A 21369-nucleotide genomic window follows, 5' to 3' on the forward strand; every position below is an offset into this window, starting at 1 on the left:
CAATTTTCATAGCAAAATAGTCTGTGAACAACAGCTTAGTATTATACAGGGTGGTCCAGTTTTAAATGTCAATAATTCACCAATTCATAGCCAATTAAAAAATAAGTTGACATTCATTATGTCATTTTCCTGAAAAGTGCTTCCTAAGGAAAATACAGTCCTTCAAATTTCTGTTTAAAAAATCGTTTTTTTTTTGTCATAACTGTCAGACCATTGGAGCAATATTGATCAAATTTGGAACAAGCACTTTATTACACGTTATTACGGTCAAAGACCCAAAACTAACCCAACCCAACTTAAAAATTGTCTTGGAAACGGAAAATTCACTTAAGAAGTTTAAAAAAATATTATTGTAGCCAGTTTTCATAGTTTCCAGACAAACTAAAAGACTTTTGAAAATTAAATTAGAAAAGATACAAATTTCAGAATCTTAAAAATTGTGTTTGTAACCAGTTTTCATGCAAATCGAGAGACTTTAATACTAAAAATTGACGTGCTTGTAGACATAAAAACTACTTTTTCAAGAACTCGTTACTACAAATTCATACATTTAAACCTTAAAAATTGACTTGAACCCCAAAATGTGACTGAACTAATGAAAAGTGACATCAGAAGCTTAAAATTTGCATTTGAAGTAAGTTTTCATAATTTGAAGACAAATTTCAATATTTTCGTCTTGAAAATAGTCTTAGATGCAGCACATTAACATTAGATTCATGAAAATTGTCTTGAAAACAAACTTTTCATGCTTTTTACTTTGCTTTTCATTTTCTTCGAATTCTGGACTATTTTTAGTGCTTCAAAACTGCTTTCGCTTGGAAAATCGAGTTTCAAGACTATCTTCACCAAGTTATTGACATAGCAAACTTAAAAAACAATTTTTACATTCATCTTTACAAAGTTTTTGACTTATCAGGCCTAAAAGCCAGTTTGTCCACTGACCATAATCTTGAAAATGTTATTTCAAGCTTCTTCACTATTAAATTGACTTCTACACTCATAGGTGCAATAAATTGTAGCATCTCTAAGAAATTCAGACTGTTTTTAGTGCTTTTTAAGACTGAAAAATCGAGTTTAAGACTATTTCCAAAAGTCAAGTTTCTTCAGTAATAAAAGTAAAAAATGTTGGTACCAAATGCTACAATAATACGCCTTGAGAACTAATTTTTAGAAATAAAATAGTCCGAAAATTTAATTTACTTCTAGACTTGTTGTCCAGTCCAGAAAATTCAGTTGTACACCAATTAAAGTCTTGAAAAATACTTTTGGACTCTCTTTAGTCCTAGTAAGGTCCGTTCTAGCATTAGAAGTGAACTTTTAGTAGTAAAAAATGAGTTTCATGCACAATACAATCTTTGTCTTGATTTCCAGACTTTTTTTAGTTCTTGAATGCTAGTTTCAGACACTCAACCAGGATGGCATTCTAAGAAAGCGAATCATAAGACCTTTTTGTTTTTATTTGGACTTTCACAAGTCTTGGATGTTCAGTTTTAAACTATAAAACGATTTTTTAAATTGAAATTTGAAGGACAGTATCTTCCTTCTGGAACCTTTTTCAGAAAAATGACATAATGCCAGTCAACTTATTTTTTGATTAGCTATCAAATGGTGAATTATTGACACTTAAAACTGGACCACCCTGTATTAATCCTCCATCGGAATTTTAAATGGGATGATGTCAGATTTCAGAGATGAATAATAAACTCACAATATAAAAATCTAGGAAAAACGAAATTTAGTATTTTTTCAAATATTTTTGGAAGTAACAAGATTTTTTTAAATATTAGAACGTCATAGGATTGCAGAACCAATTATGTATCTCTTACCGTTTTCGAAATCCCCATACCTAGTCTAATTTCTACAGAAATGTCAGAATTGACCAATAGGAGCGTCTAATTTCACGGTTTCTATAGAAATTATTCTGATGTAAAATTACTGGTCCTTAATAAAATACTAAACCGTTTTAAAAGTTATTGCTTTTAGTTTTAGTTCTCTGCCCTCTCAGGCAATTTGGGCTTTTTTCATTTGAGCTCTTTTTTTCCTACTTGCTCAAAGTTAGGGTCAGTTTAGATCGAAAGTCTACTGTTATTTCATTTGGTTTACTATAGAATACTTAATATTTCTTCTTTATCCAACTTTTACGTTACAACCCTCACATTTCAAACTCATCAGAATAAGATGTATGTAACACAATAACAAATCCAAATAACCTACTATTGTTCTGATTATAAATTGCACAGGACTAGAGAGGGGAGACTAATTCACACTCTCAACATGCTTGTCACTAGACCCTTTCAAATATTCAAATACCGGTACCGTCATAGCCGTTTGCCTTAAAATTCGCCTGCCTGGGGCCCTCTGCGAATAAATTAAGGCCTCGACCGATTTACACAATACAAGTTTTATGTCGCCAGAGAGAGAGGGGACCGGTATACCTCCCGAATGGTTCGTCAAAGTTTAACGGTAGCGGCGGGAACACGTGGTTCTGGTAGTACTTAGTACTCGGTGTATTTTTGGTGATTTTTACTTATCTAGCGAAAAATTGTTAAAAATACAAGTGGAAGTGATTTAAGAAAAAAAATGACGAAAAACGGGGCCAAAGGGAGCGAAACCAATTCGGAGGGCGGCTTCAAAATGAAGAAGGAATTAACTTTAATTGATGGGGTGGCAATTATTGTGGGGGTGATAATCGGGTCGGGGATTTTTGTCTCTCCTAAAGGTGTTCTCAGGTATTCCGGTTCAATGGGAATGGCTATTATAGTGTGGGTATTGTCTGGCATTTTATCTATGTTGGGCGCCTTGTGTTACGCTGAATTAGGTAGGTTTTACCTTTCCATATGAACATATGATAATTAAATTAGACTCATTAATATAAGCAAAACAAGTTAGTTAGGTCATTAAATCCTTGATAAGCGAAAAAATTCCGTAGGTCACCTTTTTGTAGCAAAGTTTACGGAATGAAATTAAAAGCCCGCCAATTACCACATAAAATTTCATCATACATACGGGAATGTTTAACCGCATCTGCTTTATATGAATATACAGTAAATATTTATAAACTCTTATCTGATACCGAACACCTTTAGTAATACCTTGTGCAAAAAGGTCGACTGGTATGTTTGCTTTCTGATTTAACTATAGGAAATGTAATTTCTGAAAGTCATAGAGTTTTTAACTTTCACATTAAACTAGTTTGGAAGTTTCAAATATTTAGCTTATTAACTCATTTTTGGGTGATTTTGTATTTATGAGAGCATGTAAAAAATAGCAAAAAATTACACTGTTCAAAAGATCTTTTCACTTCTTGGGAAAAAGTGTTAAGTATTACAATTAACGTTTTCTCAGGAATTCAGACAATGCTGTACATGAGCCTTCTAAATGGCAAACAAATATAATTTATTCAAAAACCGTTGAAAGGCCAATATTAATATGAAAATATGCCTGCAAGACTATATCTTTAATCCCACTTAAAACATTAGGACAAAAGCTCAATGAATGAAAAATGCGCATCTGGTTTTTGAATCTTCACGAACTGAATACAAAATTTCCTTTAGTACGTGTAGGCGACCATAAATAAAAACCGAGATAAAAAGCTTTGTCATTATGTGAGGATATAAAGAAAACATCTGGGAACCAACTTTGATATTTCACTTCCTGTATAAATAATTTGTTTATGGGGGACAAAAAAATCAATTTTGTTTTATATGATAGTTCTATTAATCTACAATGTTTGTATTTAATTATTTAGGTAGCAAAAAATACTTTTTTTTATTTTTTTCATATTCCTCAAAAATACGAAATATTCATTCACCAAAGTGATAATATGGGTTTGCAAAGTACGATTACTGCATTATTGTTAATAACTTGACAATATTTTTGAAATATTTTTCTACAGTAGCATCTTCAATATAAGCGCATTAATTATTTCTGAATCTATATTACATTTACACAATGAGCAGATTTCTCCTACATTTCAACCTAGTTTGAACTGTAAGTGTCTATCACTGAGAACTCATAAAACCATTTTTGTAACGTTGTCATTGAAAACACTAACCCACATTGAAAGTTTATACCAGTACCAGCATGGTGCCAATGAATTTCATGTTCTACATCGAAATTCAATATAGTTATAGAGATTTGCAGAGAAGGTTTAAATAATGTTTTTATCATTTAAATGAAACTGAACTACTCTGTATTTAGCGAGTACCAAATACTGAAACATGTAAATCGTTTCCAGGTACCATGATTCCAGAATCGGGTGGCGATTACGCTTACATTAAAAAGGCGTTCGGCCCTCTGCCAGCCTTTCTGTATTTGTGGGTGGCGCTCCTGATTTTGGTACCCACTGGAAACGCCATCACCGCCATGACGTTTGCCCAGTACATTATTCAGCCATTCTGGGGCGACTGCAAGGCCCCTGTAGAGGCTGTCAGACTTGTGGCCGCGGCCACGATTTGTGGACTAACTTTGATCAACTGTTACAATGTCAAGTAGGTAATGATTTTGTTGGTATAATTGCTTCATTACTGGAAAATATGAGCTTGGTTTTGATTTATGATTAGAACTGATGATTTGTCACATGGGGGTAATAGTTGTTCTTCATTTAGGTACAAGCACAAGATGATAGACAATAAAAGTCTGTCTGAAGATTTTCTTGTACAATTATTCAGTTAAAATAGTAAAAAGTTACCAAAAGTCGGCGAATTTGAAAACATTGAAAAACCTGCGTTTTCTGAACACATTTTTCCTATTTAGCCTTAAGATAAACTGCATTTAAAAAAATATATCTTAATTTGACGTCACGATAATTTAACAAATTTTGACCTACTGTCAAATTACGTCATTCTGACGTCAAAACAAATGCGGGCTTCAATAGCTAGGCTACCTTCCCTCCCATCTAATTAATGAGCCTCATAGGCATACTAAAATGGGCCTGTACTCTGTAAATCGTAGGCTGGATTCGTTTTCAGGCTCCAGGGAGCGAGCAGAGCTTTTTTGACGTCACAATGAGGTAGTTTGACAATTGGTCAATCTATGGTTTTGCCAAATTACGTCATCGTGACGTCAAAAATGCTCTGCTCGCTCTATGGAGCTTGAAAACGAATGCGGCCGCAGCCATTATTTACCTATAAACGAGAAGTTTTTATTCTAAGTTACATCATAACGGGTGTTCAATAATTGTTATGGTCAGGTCGCCCATGGATGGCAATTGTCACAAAAAGCGCATGTCTTAGATAACGTTGCAAACAATTATTATATGACAGCTGTCAAACCGCCGGTTTGATTTCAAACCATATACGAACTTATCAACGGCCCTACGTTCATGCTAGAACGAGAGAACCACAGCCAACTACGAACATAGCAGTTATTGAACACCCGTTATATTAGTTTGTCGAAAATATACAGGTGTGGTAAATACAAAAGCGACCATAGGAAAACCGTGTAACGGACAGAGAAACGTAGGTAATTGCATGCGCGGGAGAAAGACAGAAAACGAAAAAAATATCAAGTAGGCCATATTTTTAGCGCGCTATTGCCAAACGCCATAAGTATTCAATACCCTCGACAAACTTACTTACGGCGTTTGGCAACAGCGCGCTAAAAATATGGCCTACTTGATATTTTTTTCGTTTTCTGTCTTTCTCCCGCGCATGCAATTACCTACGTTTCTCTGTCCGTTACACGGTTTTCCTATGGTCGCTTTTGTATTTACCACACCTGCATAATTTCAATTGTCAGTATCAGGCGTGACTGGCGACTGTCCCCCCAAAGTTTGGAAATAGGTCCGACCGCTGATTTTCGCGCATGGCGTTGTCACGCGCACCATGTGACAATTTAAATACGTAGTATTTGTATTTTGAAACGTTTTCCCGTTAATTTTCAGGTTTACCACCAGAAATTAGAAGAAAAAAAGCTAACAAGCACTTACCACTTTATAAACACGTAATTTAAAGCTCCCAGCTCCATTTTGGGGTCAGAACTTACGACATCTTGCCTAACAGAAGCAAAATTATCAGTTTATCCGTAAAAAAATTAAAACTTCCCATAAAACGCTTAACGCCACCAAGATGGCAGTTTTACACACCATTCAAAACAACAAAATTCAAAAATTTAAAACCAATTAATTAGAAAAAGCCCTCGATGTTACCCGCAATACCAAATCATTAAGAACTGTCAAACTAGCTAGACATTTTGTTTTTTGGGCCGGTCACGGCTACCTAGATGATACGCAGCAACCATAGTTGCCAAATGAAACTGAAATAGATATGTCTTTTTTGCACGTTTAATGTAGATAAAACTTAAAAATGTAACAGCAAAAATATTAAAGAATCAAAGTATAAGCTGTATTGACAGGGTTACAAGAGTTGCTGAAAAAAATTACGTCATTTAACAACAATTTATGTGATTACTGTCATTTGCAAACTGTGATCAAGTGACGTCACAGAGGTTGCTCTTTATATTTTTTTAAGACGTGCAAATATACTCTTCTAAACTTAAACACTTATTTAAGATTATTTATTTTAACCATCACTACTATGAAATAGCATAAATGATTTATTTTCCAGATGGGTTACCAGAGTAACGGACACGTTTACGGCTACAAAAATATTCGCCCTTGTCATCATCGTCATAGCTGGATTCGTTCATTTGTTCACTGGACATTCGGATAATTTCCACGCACCAATGGACGGCACCAACTGGGATCCGTCCCATATAGCCCTCTCCTTCTACAGTGGTTTATTCTCTTATTCCGGATGGAACTACTTGAACTATGTTACGGAAGAACTGAAAAATCCCTACAGGTTTGTAGGGTAGAAGGGTGGTTTCAAATTCGTGGTGAATGTTATTAATTATTTCCATAGGAACCTGCCACGAGCCATTTGCATATCAATGCCTGTCGTGACAGTTATTTACGTGGTGACCAATGTGGCTTACTTTGTGGTGCTCAGCAGGAATGATCTGCTCGCTTCAGACGCGGTTGCGATCACTTTCGGAGACAAAATGCTCGGTTTTGCCTCTTTCCTGATGCCTGTGTTTGTGGCCTGCGCCACATTTGGCTCGTTGAACGGCGCCATATTTGCCTCGTCCAGGTTGTTTTTTGTGGGGGCCCGTGCAGGTCACTTGCCTCGAGCGATTTCTTTGATAGATGTCAAAAGACTGACTCCAGTGCCTTCGTTGATATTCATGGTAAGTAACACTTAAACCAATCAGAATCTATTTAACTTGAAACTTTTTCAGTGTATCATAACGTTAGCGTTGCTGATCAGCGGTGACGTTTACGTCCTAATCAACTACGTACAATTCGCTGAAGCTTTGTTCATCACCATTAGCGTTCTAGGCCTGCTCTACATGCGTTACACTCACAAGACTGCCAACAGGCCCATCAAAGTCAACTACGTCCTTCCAGTGACATTCCTAGTGATTTGTGCGTTTTTGGTGATATTTCCGTGTTATGCTAGTCCGGTTGAGGTGGGCGTGGGGTTGGCTATCATCCTGCTAGGTATTCCAGTATACTATGTGACCATTGCCTGGACTACCAAGCCTCAGTGGCTACAAAAGCTGTTCGACGGTTTCAACGGCGGCTGCGAAAAACTGTTTTTGTGCATCCCCGAGCAGGTGTACGAGAAAAAACTGTGATGTGTATTTTTAAATAATTAAAGTTATTTATTTCTCGTAAAATACTTAAACTAGGTTAATGTAAGTAAACGGGCCGATTTATTGAGGTGTAATAACATGACTTTCTCAAGACATTCCGAACTACCCAATGTAAATAGTAAATTCTTTTAAGACGTGTGTGTATATAATAAATTTTCTAGCGCTTCCCTATCATCGTTAAGCGATGTACAAAAGAGCGTGGTACGTAATTGCTGGGATGTATCATCTCAAAGTGTTGATTTAATTTTTTGATTTGAGCGTAATAGATTGAAAGAGCCCATTGTTAGTTTGTACCGGTGTGTAGTTGAACGCTAAGTGGATAATAATATTTCTATTAACGGGTGGAAATAAACGATATCCCATACCGTAGCTGTTTCAAAAGTTGCCATTTTTTTTGGCTGCCATCGATTTTTTGTAGTTTTTAGTTTACTATGTAAATAAGTAGGTAATTAAGTCAAACTTCTTTTTGGCGTATTAAAAAGTGCAAATATTATTGACAATAACTTAAAAAATATAAATGTTTTAGATTTATACCTGAAATCAATAAACTTTTTTATTACTCCTGTGAATATTATTACGTAAACCTTTGGATACCAACAAAATTTTATTCCTATTTACAGTACAACAAACTGTAAATGTGAATTTAAATTACGAGGTTTGTTACGAAGTTATAAATAAAACAAAACGATAATTAGTAAAATTTTTAGTAACTTTATCCATACTCACTCCTAAAACTGAACTTTTACAAGTATAATACACACCACAATAAAAAGTAGTGATAAAAAAGGCAAATTTCAGTCGGCCTGGTCTACAACAAATTTGACATTCTCTTGAAATGGCCGCAAATGATTACCAAAGTAATAAGTGAAGCAAAAAGATTATTATACAGTCTAAAAGAAAATCAATGACAAGAAGAAAGAACAATTGCAGGCTCCCTTCATTATGAAGCTTCTCTCCATCTTTGTCAGAAACTTTAGTTTGTAATTATGGTTCTCACTTCTTATTTATTTTGACAATTACTATACCTGTGTAAAAAATTCTTATAAATAATGATAAAAATTGAAAACCTTTTCAAGAGACTGCTACTTTAACCGTTAATACTATTCCCTCGTTAGCACAGACAGCTAAAAATACTTTTCTAGTTGAAAATGGTAACGAATATTTTACAAATCGATGGTGTTGGAAAACTAAACTTACAAGAAATCAATCGACAACATTAACGAACACCATCTTTCCACAAAATATCACAAAAAACGCTCCACTCTGATCCAAATATTGCACACAGCATTACTTAGAAAAATAGATGTCTATATAACCTAGATTGCAACGCGCAATTTATTTAGACTTAAGTAGCATGTATTTTCGTTGATTTAGTCTGCCGCACAAAATTCCTACTATAAAGATGCTGCCCAGAAACATTAAAATTATGAGGAAAAAGTACTGTTTTGATGGCGACGTTACCATTTGATGGTAGAGCTGGTTTAGATCTTCGGGTGGCACTATTGGCGACAACTAAAACAAGCACACAATGTCTATTCATCAAATTGTTTGTTAATTCAGTTACATAGAAAATTAGAATGACCGTACAGGGTGTCCCACACCAGTATTACATGCATTCCACCAAAATTCAGAAATGTCAGTGTTACTTCATTCTACAGGGTGGTCCAGTTTTAAATGTCAATAATTCACCAATCCATAGCCAATTAAAAAATAAGTTGACTTGCATTATGTCATTTTCCTGAAAAGTGCTTCCTAAGGAAAATACAGTCCTTCAAATTTCTGTTAATTTTTTTTTTGTCATAACTGTCAGACCGTTGGATCAAATTTGAAACAAGCACTTTATTACACGTTATTACGGTCAAAGACCCAAAACTAACCCAACCCAACTTAAAATTTGTCTTGGAAATGGAAAATTCACTTAAGAAGTTTAAAAAATATTATTGTAGCCAGTTTTCATAGTTTCCAGGCAAACTGAAAGACTTTAGTTTTGAAAATTGACTTAGAAAAGATAAAAATTTCAGAAGCTTAAAAATTGTGTTTGTAACCAGTTTTCATGCAAATCGAGTGACTTTAATACTGAAAATTGACTTGTAGACATAAAAACTAAGTACTTTTTCACGAATTTGTTACTACAAATTCGTACATTTAAACCTTAAAAATTGACTTGAACCCCAAAATGTGACTGAAGTAATGAAAAGTGACATCAGAAGTTCAAAAGTTGCATTTGAAGTAAGTTTTCATAATTTTAAGACAAATTTCAATATTTTAGTCTTGAAAATAGTCTTAGATGCAGGACATTGACATTAGATTCATAAAAATTGTCTTGAAAACGAACTTTTCGTGCTTTTTACTTTGCTTTTCATTTTCTTCGAATTCTGGACTATTTTTAGTGCTTCAAAACTGATTTCAGCTTGGAAAATCGTTCCCATCTTCACCAAGTTATTGACATAGCAAACTTAAAAAACAATTTTTACATTCTTCATAGACTTAAAATGGCATTCCAAGCTCTGTCACTATTAAATCGACTTCTAGACACCTCAGTGCTAAAAATTCGGGTATTTCTTAATAAACTAGACTGTTTTTAGTGTTTTAAAGCTGTTTTCAGTGCCTCAAATCGAGTTTCAAGACTATCTTTACAAAGTTTTTGACTTATCAGGCCTAAAAGCCAGTGTGTCCACTGACCATAGTCTTGAAAATGTTATTTCAAGCTTCTTCACTATTAAATTGACTTCTACACTCAAATGCAATGCATTGAATTGCAATAAAAATGCAATAAATTGTAGCACCTTTAAGAAATTCAGATTGTTTTTAATGCTTTTTAAGACTGCTTTTAATGCTTTTATTTCCAAAAGTCAAGTTTCTTCAGTAATAAAAGTACAAAATTTTGGTACCAAATGCTACAAGTCTTGAGAACTAATTTTTAGAAATAAAATAGTTCGAAAATTTAATTTGACTTGTTGAAAGTTGAAGAAAATTGAGTTGTACACCAATTAAAGTCTTGAAAATATACTTTTGGACTCTCTTTTGTCCTAGTAAGGTCCGTTCTAGCATTAAAAGTCAACTTTTAGTAGTAAAAAATGAGTTTCATGCACAATACAATCTTTGTCTTGATTTCCGGACTTTTTTTAGTTCTTGAATGCCAGTTTCAGACACTCAACCAGGATGGCAGTCTGAGAAAGCGAATCATAAGACCATTCCTAGTAGTAAAAAAGTTTTTAGACTATTCAGCACAAATTTGGACTTTCACAAGTCTTGGATGTTCAGTTTTGAACTATAAAACGATTTTTTAAATTGAAATTTGGAGGACTGAATCTTCCTTAGGAAACATTTTTCAGAAAAATTACATAATGCAAGTTAACTTATTTTTTTATTAGCTGTCAAATGGTGAATTATTGACACTTAAAACTGGACCACCCTGTATAAAGGATGAATATCCACTACACCAGAAACATGAGAAAATTACTTTCATGTAAGAAATGACAGTTATTTATCAGAGCACAGAAAAAGCCACCAGTTAATAATATCGCAAAATGGGTAGTTTTCAAAGTAGTATAATAAAAAATCACTTACCACAACAGCATTTCGGTACATTTCTATCCTCATCTTCAGCATATTTTTGCATTTATTCGAAATAGATTTGCCACTATCCAGCATCTTCTTCAGACAGCTGACATCTACAGTAAATCCCTTATTATTAACTGTTCAGCATATGCAATTGCGACTTACGTCTGCCATTTCCTTGCGTTATATCGGAGCAGAAATTAAGCAAATCCAAAGCGCAAGCGCTCTGTAATAGCGGATCAACCTGAATATCCGCTTGGGTCTCTTCAATCATATTGGCCACTTCTACTTTGCATTCTGGCGTTTGCAACTGATTGCCTAGTAAAGCTTCTTTCAAGCATTCTTCAGCGTCGCCATTGTCATCGTCCTCCCCGTCGTACTTGCAGATGGTCACTAATTCATTCTTGCATACCGTTCTGAAACAAATAAATTTCAAACTTATTTCGTCACTTTTACAATACACCAACGTACCGAATAAGTGGATTTAAGTTAACGTTCAAAGCTTGTTCTCTTAATATAACGGCCATTTCCTTCTCACATTTGTTACTCAAACGCGACAACTTGAATTGTTCTTTCAGACATTTAATCACCGCTCCCTTCGTTTCCCTACCCACATTGATTAACAGATTTTTGCAAAACTTGTTAATGTCCGCGTTACAGTTTTGTTGCAGCGACGGATTCAGCTGATAGTTGGAGTTTTGCTCGACTATTCGATGAGTGACGATTAGGCGACATTTTTTATTGAAGCCTGCTTCGTTTCTGTTTTTCTGTGTGAACAAAAATATCGATTACACACTGAACTTGATTGAGAGAAAATGCTTACCTTGAGACAGTCAAACACTTTTTCCTTGTCCGTATTGGGACAGAAGAGCTCGATTGAGTCCGAGCACATCGTTATCAGCGCGTAATCGATTGTGTTGTCCACTGTTTGTAGTTTTTTAATTCTAAACACTTCTTTTTCGCACGCGTCTGTCAGTTTATTGGTTTCACTTTGTAGACACTCCAGCACCTGAAACGTTTTGTTGACTTAATTTTAGTAAGTATACAAAGTGATCCACCATGAACCAAGAAAAACCGTAATGACGATAATTATTCAGTTTCCAAAAAATATTTTCAAAATTGTGGGTCCCTGTATATTGTTTTTCTTTTTGTGGATTGGAATTAATATGATAACTAACTGTCAAATTATATCATCGTAAGGTCAAATTCATAAAAATTTACATAAAAAGAAAAAATTCATTTTGTACCTCCATGGTGGTAATTTTGACGTTAGCTAGGCATTTTTTGGAGTGGTTTTGATTCTAAACAACTGTCAAATAATGTTCTATGGAGCTGTAATGAGTATTCTTGAACAAGATTTTCTTAATGTGTAACTGCACCAATTAAAAATGGTTTCATAGCCTTTTAAAGATAAATTTGACAGTTTTGACGTTTCAGGTTAATTTAGGGGGTGGTCGAACTACCTTACACAGCTGTCACAACTGTCAAATATAAATCTGTTCAGCTGTAGAGTGCAACTATTGACTAAATCCTTTGAAATTTCTGTAAAAACCAAAAATGCATTTTATACCATTATGATGTAAATTTTTGACAGATCAGATTTGACATTAGCTGGGTAATTTTAGATTCTAAACAACTGTCACAAATTGTTCCGTGGAGCTGTTAAGCGTATTCTTGACCAAGAATTCCTTAAAACGCAACTGAACCAAGTAAAATTGGTTTTATAGTTGGACATAAATTTGACAGTTTTAAGGTTTACAGTTAATTTAGGACGTGGTCGAATTAATAAACAGCTGTCACAACTATCAAAATATGATCCAGTAAGCTGTAAAGTGTAATTTTCAACTGAATCCTCTTTAAAATTTACATAAAAACAAGAATATTTTTAATACCTCTATGATAGTAATTTTGACAGTTTTGACACATTAGCTAGGCTATTTAGGGCGTGGTTTGATTATAAACAGCTGTAACAACGCCCTAAACTCTTTATAAACCTACGAAATACGTAGGGAGCATTTTTCTGGCTCCATGGAGCGATCAGAACCAATGTCACGATGACGTCATATTACACACGGCCGACTTTACCATTAATACTTACGAAACTACATGTTAGACGTTTGTGGGATAAAAAATCAATATTATTGTGATTTTTTCAAAAAGTAACAATACCAACTTATCCCAGTTAGAGACGAGGAACTATACTTATACAGGGTGGTCCAGTTTTAAATGTCAATAATTCACCAATCCATAGCCAATTAAAAAATAAGTTGACATTCGTTATGTCATTTTCCTCAAAAGTGCTTCCTAAGGAAAATACAGTCCTTCAAATTTCTGTTTAAAAAATCGTTTTTTTTTTTTTCATAACTGTTAGACCGTTGGAGCAATATTGATCAAATTTGGAACAAGCAATTTATTACACGTTATTACGGTCAAAGACCCAAAACTAACCCAACCCAACTTAAAAATTGTCTTGGAAACGGAAAATTCACTTAAAAAGTTTAAAAAATATTATTGTAGCCAGTTTTCATAGTTTCCAGACAAACTAAAAAACTTTAGTTTTGAAAATTGAATTAGAAAAGATAAAAATTTCAGAAGCTTAAAAATTGTGTTTGTAACCAGTTTTCATGCAAATCGAGAGACTTTAATACTAAAAATTGACTTGTAGACATAAAAACTACTTTTTCAAGAATTTGTTACTACAAATTCATACATTTAAACCTTAAAAATTGACTTGAACCCCAAAATGTGACTGAACTAATAAAAAGTGACATCAGAAGCTTAAAATTTGCATTTGAAGTAAGTTTTCATAATTTGAAGACAAATTTCAATATTTTAGTCTTGAAAATAGTCTTAGAGGCAGGACATTAATATTAGATTCATGAAAATTGTCTTGAAAACGAACTTTTCGTGCTTTTTACTTTGCTTTTCATTTTCTTCGAATTCTGGACTATTTTTAGTGCTTCAAAACTGCTTTCAGCTTGGAAAATCGAGTGTCAAGACTATCTTCACCAAATTATTGACATAGCAAACTTAAAAAACAATTTTTACATTCTTCATAAACTTAAAATAGCTTTCCAAGCTTTGTCACTATTAAATCGACTTCTAGACACCTCAGTGCTAAAAATTCGGGTATTTCTTAATAAACTAGACTGTTTTTAGTGTTTTAAGGCTGATTTCAGTGCCTCAAATCGAGTTCAAAACTATCTTTAGAAAGTTTTTGACTTATCAGGCCTAAAAGCCAGTGTGTCCACTGACCATAGTCTTGAAAATGTTATTTCAAGCTTCTTCACTATTAAATTGACTTCTACACTCATAGGTGCAGTAAATTGTAGCATCTCTAAGAAATTCAGACTGTTTTTAGTGCTTTTTAAGACTGAAAAATCGAGTTTAAGACTATTTCAAAAAGTCAAGTTTCTTCAGTAATAAAAGTAAAAAAAATTGGTACCAAATGCTACAATAATAGTCTTGAGAACTAATTTTTAGAAATAAAATAGTCCGAAAATTTAATTCTTGGCTTGTTGAAAGTTGAAGAAAATTGAGTTGTACACCAATTAAAGTCTTGAAAATATACTTTTGGACTCTCTTTTGTCCTAGTAAGGTCCGTTCTAGCATTAAAAGTCAACTTTTATACTATTTTTAGTAGTAAAAAATGAGTTTCATGCACAATACAATTTTTGTCTTGATTTCCGGACTTTTTTTAGTTCTTGAATGCCAGTTTCAGACACTCAACCAGGATGGCAGTCTGAGAAAGCGAATCATAAGACCATTCCTAGTAGTAAAAAAGTTTTTAGACTATTCAGTACAAATTTGGACTTTCACAAGTCTTGGATGTTCAGTTTTAAACTGAAATTTGGAGGACTGTATCTTCCTTAGGAAACGTTTTTCAGAAAAATGACATAATGCAAGTCAACTTATTTTTTGATTGGCTATCAAATGGTGAATTATTGACACTTAAAACTGGACCACCCTGTACACTTTTAAAAAACTGACATTATAATGTAAAATTTTCTTACCTGGAATGTCCCCTTTTGCACCTTGTCGCAATACGTTTTGATATCTTGCGCACAGGCCGCTTTCAGTACAGGATCAAATTGAATATTTTCTCGTTGTTGGAACAGTTGAGCTTTTAGTTGCTGTTTACATTCGCGTGGTATTTGACTTTTCACCCCGCTTACGGTAGAGTTTAGAACTTGTTCGCTGAGACAACGAACCACTTCGCTTTTCGTGCGTGCCGTCCCGCAAAAACGCATCGCGTACGGTTTGCAGGCCATTTTAAACTTGTACGAAAATCTGATTGAAAAAAAAGCAAATTGGTCTATTCAACTTTATGCACAAGTAAACAACTCACCGGAAATCATTCAAGGAAATTAACTGAAAGTGTTCAATGCTGCCTCGACACGCTGGATTACTTTTAACTCTATCATCGTTCTTGTGTGCGATCAAACAGTCCATAATGTCGCCTTCGTCACTTTTGGCTTCTTCACCACATACAGCGTCTATGATTTTAGGACAGTACTTGCTGATGTAATAGTTCAGCTCGGCGTGTTCCGACTGAAACTCGGTGAACAGTCTAATAGTGTCCTGGCACTTGTCGTCCAGTTCCTTATAGTGATCCTGCAAACACTGTGTCTCTTCGCCATTCCCCACTTTGTCAGGACAGAACGTTCCCAAGTCATCCAGACAAGCCTCCTCAATAGTAGGCTCCAAGTTGACACTTTGCGCCCTCTGTCGCATAACTCTCCGCACATTTTGCATGCACGGTTTAGTTAATTGAACTTTGTTTTGTTCACTGTTTTTGTTTTCCTCATTATTTATGTACCTTCAAGAGCATAGTGTAGTACACTTAACCAAGTTGTGTGGTTGTGACTTACCTGTATAAACAGGGTAAAACCGCGGGACTATAGTTGGGACCGTTTTCATTATCCCAGTCGCTAGAGGCGTGACATATTCTTTCAGCGTCACTTTTACAAGCCCGGTATAATTGGTCGTCCAATTCAAATCTTCGGGCAATAAAGTATTGAATTTGTATTAAAGCATCTTCGCAATCTTCTGTCATTTTATCGGACCCTAGTTATAACATTTTTTGATAGCGCTACAGTATAAGTACTCTCTGTCTCAGGAGAAGTGGCAGTGACAACATTAACTGTGACGTGTAATTGAGATTCATTTATGTCTTTTTTTTTTTGATATTTTGTAATTGGTGGCTTGAGCGTTTTTCCGGTGAATTAAAAAGCTTTGTTTTTGATGGCAAAACAAAGCGTTATATATATATAGACAAAACAAAAACAAAGTAAAACTCCTACGCTGCTATACAGGCGTGGTAAATCCAAAAGCGACCATAGGAAAACCGTGTAACGGACAGAGAAACGTAGGTAATTGCATGCGCGGGACAAAGACAGAAAACGAAAAAAATATCAAGTAGGCCATATTATTAGCGCGCTGTTGCCAAACGCCGTAAGTAAGTTTGTCGAGGGTATTGAATACTTACGGCGTTTGGCAACAGCACGCTAAAAATATGGCCTACTTGATATTTTTTTCGTTTTCTGTCTTTGTCCCGCGCATGCAATTTTCTACGTTTCTCTGTCCGTTACACGGTTTTCTTATGGTCGCTTTTGGATTTACCACACCTGTATGTTCTCTATATTGTACTATGGCATGGAATCCTGAACACTGACCGAAGCTACACAAAAGAAGCTCGAAGCCTTCGATATGTGGCTATACAGAAGGATACTTAGAATATCATGGGTAGATAGAGTGACCAACGAAACAATATTGAAAAGAATGGGGAAGGAAAAAGAGGTGATGAAAACGATTAAGAGAAGGAAACTGGAATATCTCGGACATAATGAGAAATGACAACAAAAACAAACTCTTAAAATCCATCCTCCAAGGAAAAGTCTTTGGAAAGAGAGGGCCTGGAAGAAGAAAGATATCATGGCTCAAGAACCTAAGGACATGGTATTCAAAAACAACCACAGAACTGTTTAAAGCAGCAGTCAACAAGGTCATCATAGCCAGGATGGTCGCCAATATTTGAAACAAATAGGCACTATAAGAAGTTTTTGATAAACCAGAGATATTTTTAAAGTGTCCTTGTAGAGCATTTTTTTGTTATGGATAGATTATATTATCAATATCTTTTTTATGTGAGTATCACTCCATGTATCACATAAAACATACTAAACAATGTGTTGTAAATACAATACAATAAAAATAACATAATTAATTACTTCGAAAATGGATCATAAGGGTAAAAAAGAAGTTTATTCACTTTGTTTTCCACCTGAAAATATTCAATTAATCTAAAAATGAGCTGCTGCTCGTATTTACTGTCATTCTATTAACTTGTAGGTATCAAAGAAAAAAATTTTTAAAAATTTAAAATTTTTCACAAAAGCGATTGAGAGGTTTTTCCCTTAAAATTTTTAAATTTTAATTTTTAAGTCATAGGGTGCAGAAAAAGTGTAAAGACGATAAAAGTTGCACCCCAATGAGGTGCGTTTGTGGTAAAAATGTAGGACCTCTAAACTAGAGTCAAATTTAACGACCTCTAACAGCCAAACGGTACAGTTTAGCCCTTCCCGCTCAACGTCACGTGATAGCCACATTTATTAGCTTTCTATTGTCACATGTCCGGTGTGTCTACACCACTAAAAAAGTGCACAATCAAAGTGACCTTTTTTACTTATTTCAAACTGGGAAACTCGAATGTGACGTTGAAATTATGACAATTTTGACAATTTTTATGGCGATATGTTCTATTATATTATTTCTGTTTATTGGGTCTTCTGTATTACACAAAAAAGGTTTGTTGGGAAAATGGAATTTCTTCACACAATTTTGTTGTTGTTTTCTGTGTTCTGCCGTTGTGTTCCTTTTTAGATTCTCTGAAGACGGTGGTAGATTTTCCACCGAAACGTCAGCGTTTTTAGGTATCAAGACCTTGTCTTGTGTTGGGACGACTAGGTTAATGTTATTCTCAACTTAGTTAAAAATAGTGCGAAATTCCATTTTCCCAACAAACTCTTTTTGTGTGAGACAGAAGACCCAATAAACAAAGAAAAAATGAGTTTTTATGGCGTTGCACCCTTAAAAAATGACATTTTGACAAATGATACTCTACGCCACAATTTTACCTTAGCTTTCTTTTGGTGCACACAAGAACGTAGTTATTTCTGAACCTGAACCAGCAGGAACATTCACGAATTAAAAAATTCGTAAATAACATAGCTAAATCTTTCACAAGGACAATTATTATGTCACTGCCACTAGCACTGCAACGGACTTTACCTATGTGATCCATAAGGCAATTCATCACTCGGGCTTCTCCACTGGCAGTATCTTTGCAAACAAGTTCGACAACAGGCGCGCAGGCTGAATGCAAAACTGGGTCGACACTCCAGTTTTCCGCAGCATCGGAATTTTTAATCAAGTCCTCAAGCTAAACATTTCAATCAACTAACTAGAAAATCATCATTAAATACAAAAACATACCGCCACTTGACAACCAGAACTAAAATTCTGATGATCTTTCTGCGCGTATTTCATCAAACAATGAATCGTTTTACCTCCAGTTTCGTAGCCTTTACAAAAATTCAAAGTTTCTTTACGGCACTTCTCGACAATTTCGGGAGACAACCTGAAATCCTCCATCAACATTCGCCGGTGCTCCACCAATTCAGCCTCGCAGTCCGACGAAATTTTACTACCATTTTTGACAACGTTTTCCAGACAAAGTAGGATTTGTGCCAATCTCGTTGTACGATCGCTGGATGTTTGTTTGCGACAGTGCGTTCGTTTTATATCCTCGCGACAGGACCTCATCAAGCCTTTGCTAACTTTATAATCTTGAGAGATCAGATTTTCCCTTCTGAATAAACTGTTTTTGCATTTAGTGCTGAGTCTTTGAGGGTCTTGTCTAGTCAGACAGTGAAATACTCGACCGCTTCCTGAACGAAATTGTGAACAATATCTAAAAATGTTTAGGAATAAGTCCAAATGTGCAGTAATCACAAAACTGTTCAAATTTTGACCAATCACACTAACTATCCACTAAACTGAGATTTATATTGCACATGTTAATTGCAATAATAAGGATTACACAATAAGAGTTTTAGAATAGCTATTTATACCAGGTGGCCATTTTATCTTCAAAATTATATTGAAACATCTCTATAAAACTCAAAACCATTAAAAATAGGTATTTATGTAATAAACAAAAAATTGTATGTGTGATGTCACAAGAATAGGTTTGATATTTGGCAACACTGTCTCTAATTAGGCATGATCACACCATTTTCTTTAGTACTTTTTAGTTTGTTTGTGGTGTTATGATCATTTTTCTGTCAGAGAATTTAAACATGTTTTTTCTCTGTCAAGGTCTATATCAATGCATAGCAATATAAATATGTGTTGCAACATTATAATTACCAACAAAAAGTGTAAAATAAAATAAATTTACATTTATGATGTGACATGTGTCAGGATGCTTAGAGCAGGGAGCAAATTTGCTGTTATTTGACAGTATTGCTCACATGACCACCTTAGAAGTTTCTTTTCCAAATTGTCACTTATAACCAATCAAAATTGTGCTTTAAGTACAGTCTAAGAGCGCAAAACTAGAGTAAAATATATTGACAAAGCCTCAAAACTCAAAAGGAAGAACATAGGACCATTTCAAACTTAAAAATAAAGTTTGCCTGAAATGGTATATATAATAATTTTAAATTTTAATTAATTTAATAGTGTATTAATCAGTAAAATTGCCTATATTTTTAGATTATTATTATCTGATACCTACCTAGAATAATCCTCTGCACAATCTAAAAATAACTGTTGATCAAGTCTGATATTATCTGCTTGAAGTTCAGACAATTTAAAAACTTCTTTTTTACATTCATCCTTTACTTTTAAAATGTTATTCTGTAGACAGGCTATTGTACCAATTTGTGGCAAACCTTGTGTATCAATCGATCCACATTTCAAGTCTTTTACATCTGTCTCGCATTGCTTTAAAAAGTTGGCAAGAAACTTGTAGTCTGTGAAAGCCACATTTTCTATTCGCCGCACCATCTCTTGACATTCCGCATTAGCAATGTTCTCCTTGTGTGTGGCTAAACACTTAAAGTACGCCATATCATTGTTTTGGTCTCTCTGGCAGTTTAGTTGGTCAATGTCATTGTGGCACATGGGCCTTAAAGTATCCATCACATTTTGGTCTTTTATTAAATCACTTGTGGCGCTCCAGACTACCTGTTGGCAGTCTTTGGCCAGCGTGGCTAAATCGTCAGGGTGTAGAGAGTGTAAACATTCCAAAATAGATAAATCATCATTTCTCTGTGGATTGTTGCAAAAGCGTTTTGCCGTGCTACATGCCGGATCGTCTAGTAACGTGCGGGATAATCCTCGTTTGCTACGTTGCTGATTAGGGTCGTCGTGGCTGGATTTGGCGTTAAAAACTTGTAGAGTCAAAATCAACAAACAATACAATTTCATTCTGTGTCTGTTTAGGTAAAACGTTTAAAACCTGATTATAAAGGATAATACTGAACTAATAGCATATTCTTAACACTACACCAAAAACCGAGTTTAACGTAACTGTTAATTGATCATTACAGCCCAAAAAATAACTAGAAAAAGGGAACTTTTTAAGGACCATGCAAAATTAGAACTTAATTTAAAAATGGAAGGGTGGAGGGTGGTGTGAAAATAAAAACATCACCAAGCCGGCTACTGTCATGTGTTAACTCTCTGTCAACGTCAAGTGAAAATTGTCAGTTGTCAAAATCAAACTCATCAACATATTTATTAAAATCAAAATATTTTCAAATGTTTTATTTTTTTATATAAATTTAAATTTTCGTAAGGATGTGGGTTTGTTTAATAGTTTTTGCAATGGCGTTACTGTACTAGTACTACACAACTATCACTAAATCAATAGTAAAAGAGAAAGTCATTACAAATCAATGCTTTCGACAAAGATGGAGAAACATGAAAGTGACAAAGGTTGCTTTGCCGGTGCGGATGTGACGTAACTAGACAACAGTCACAAAACAGACTTTCTGGTAAATTGGTCATATGACGTCACATCCGCTTCACTCCATCTTTGTCTAGCTAGAGCATTAATTTGGAGGTGGTTTTCTCTTTTTACCG

The 21369-nt window shown here is 34.6% G+C and overlaps 2 protein-coding genes across 2 annotated transcripts; one reads left to right on the forward strand and one right to left on the reverse strand.

Annotated features, from left to right (window-relative positions):
• Positions 1–2286: 2286 nt before the first annotated feature.
• Positions 2287–8217, forward strand: mnd (L-type amino acid transporter minidiscs). Its single transcript, XM_081973097.1, has 5 exons — positions 2287–2818; positions 4238–4490; positions 6567–6803; positions 6864–7188; positions 7240–8217. The coding sequence occupies exons 1-5, from the start codon at positions 2581–2583 to the stop codon at positions 7636–7638; spliced, it is 1452 nt and encodes a 483-aa protein (XP_081829223.1). The 5' UTR covers positions 2287–2580; the 3' UTR covers positions 7639–8217.
• A 127-nt stretch (positions 8218–8344) lies between these two features.
• On the reverse strand, positions 8345–20939 carry Glg1 (Golgi apparatus protein 1). Its single transcript, XM_081973081.1, has 11 exons — positions 20018–20939; positions 18712–19189; positions 18508–18658; positions 16089–16284; positions 15566–16036; positions 15231–15507; positions 12041–12226; positions 11689–11984; positions 11383–11633; positions 11227–11330; positions 8345–9168 (listed from the first exon to the last, which is right to left on the reverse strand). Exons 1-11 carry the CDS (start codon positions 20710–20712, stop codon positions 8992–8994), a joined length of 3282 nt encoding a protein of 1093 aa, XP_081829207.1. The 5' UTR covers positions 20713–20939; the 3' UTR covers positions 8345–8991.
• Positions 20940–21369: the final 430 nt, after the last annotated feature.

The sequence above is a fragment of the Ips typographus genome, linkage group LG2, assembly GCF_016097725.1.
Source record: "Ips typographus isolate SLU linkage group LG2, UJ_Ityp_2.0, whole genome shotgun sequence".
In the NCBI taxonomy this organism is placed as follows: domain Eukaryota; kingdom Metazoa; phylum Arthropoda; class Insecta; order Coleoptera; family Curculionidae; genus Ips; species Ips typographus.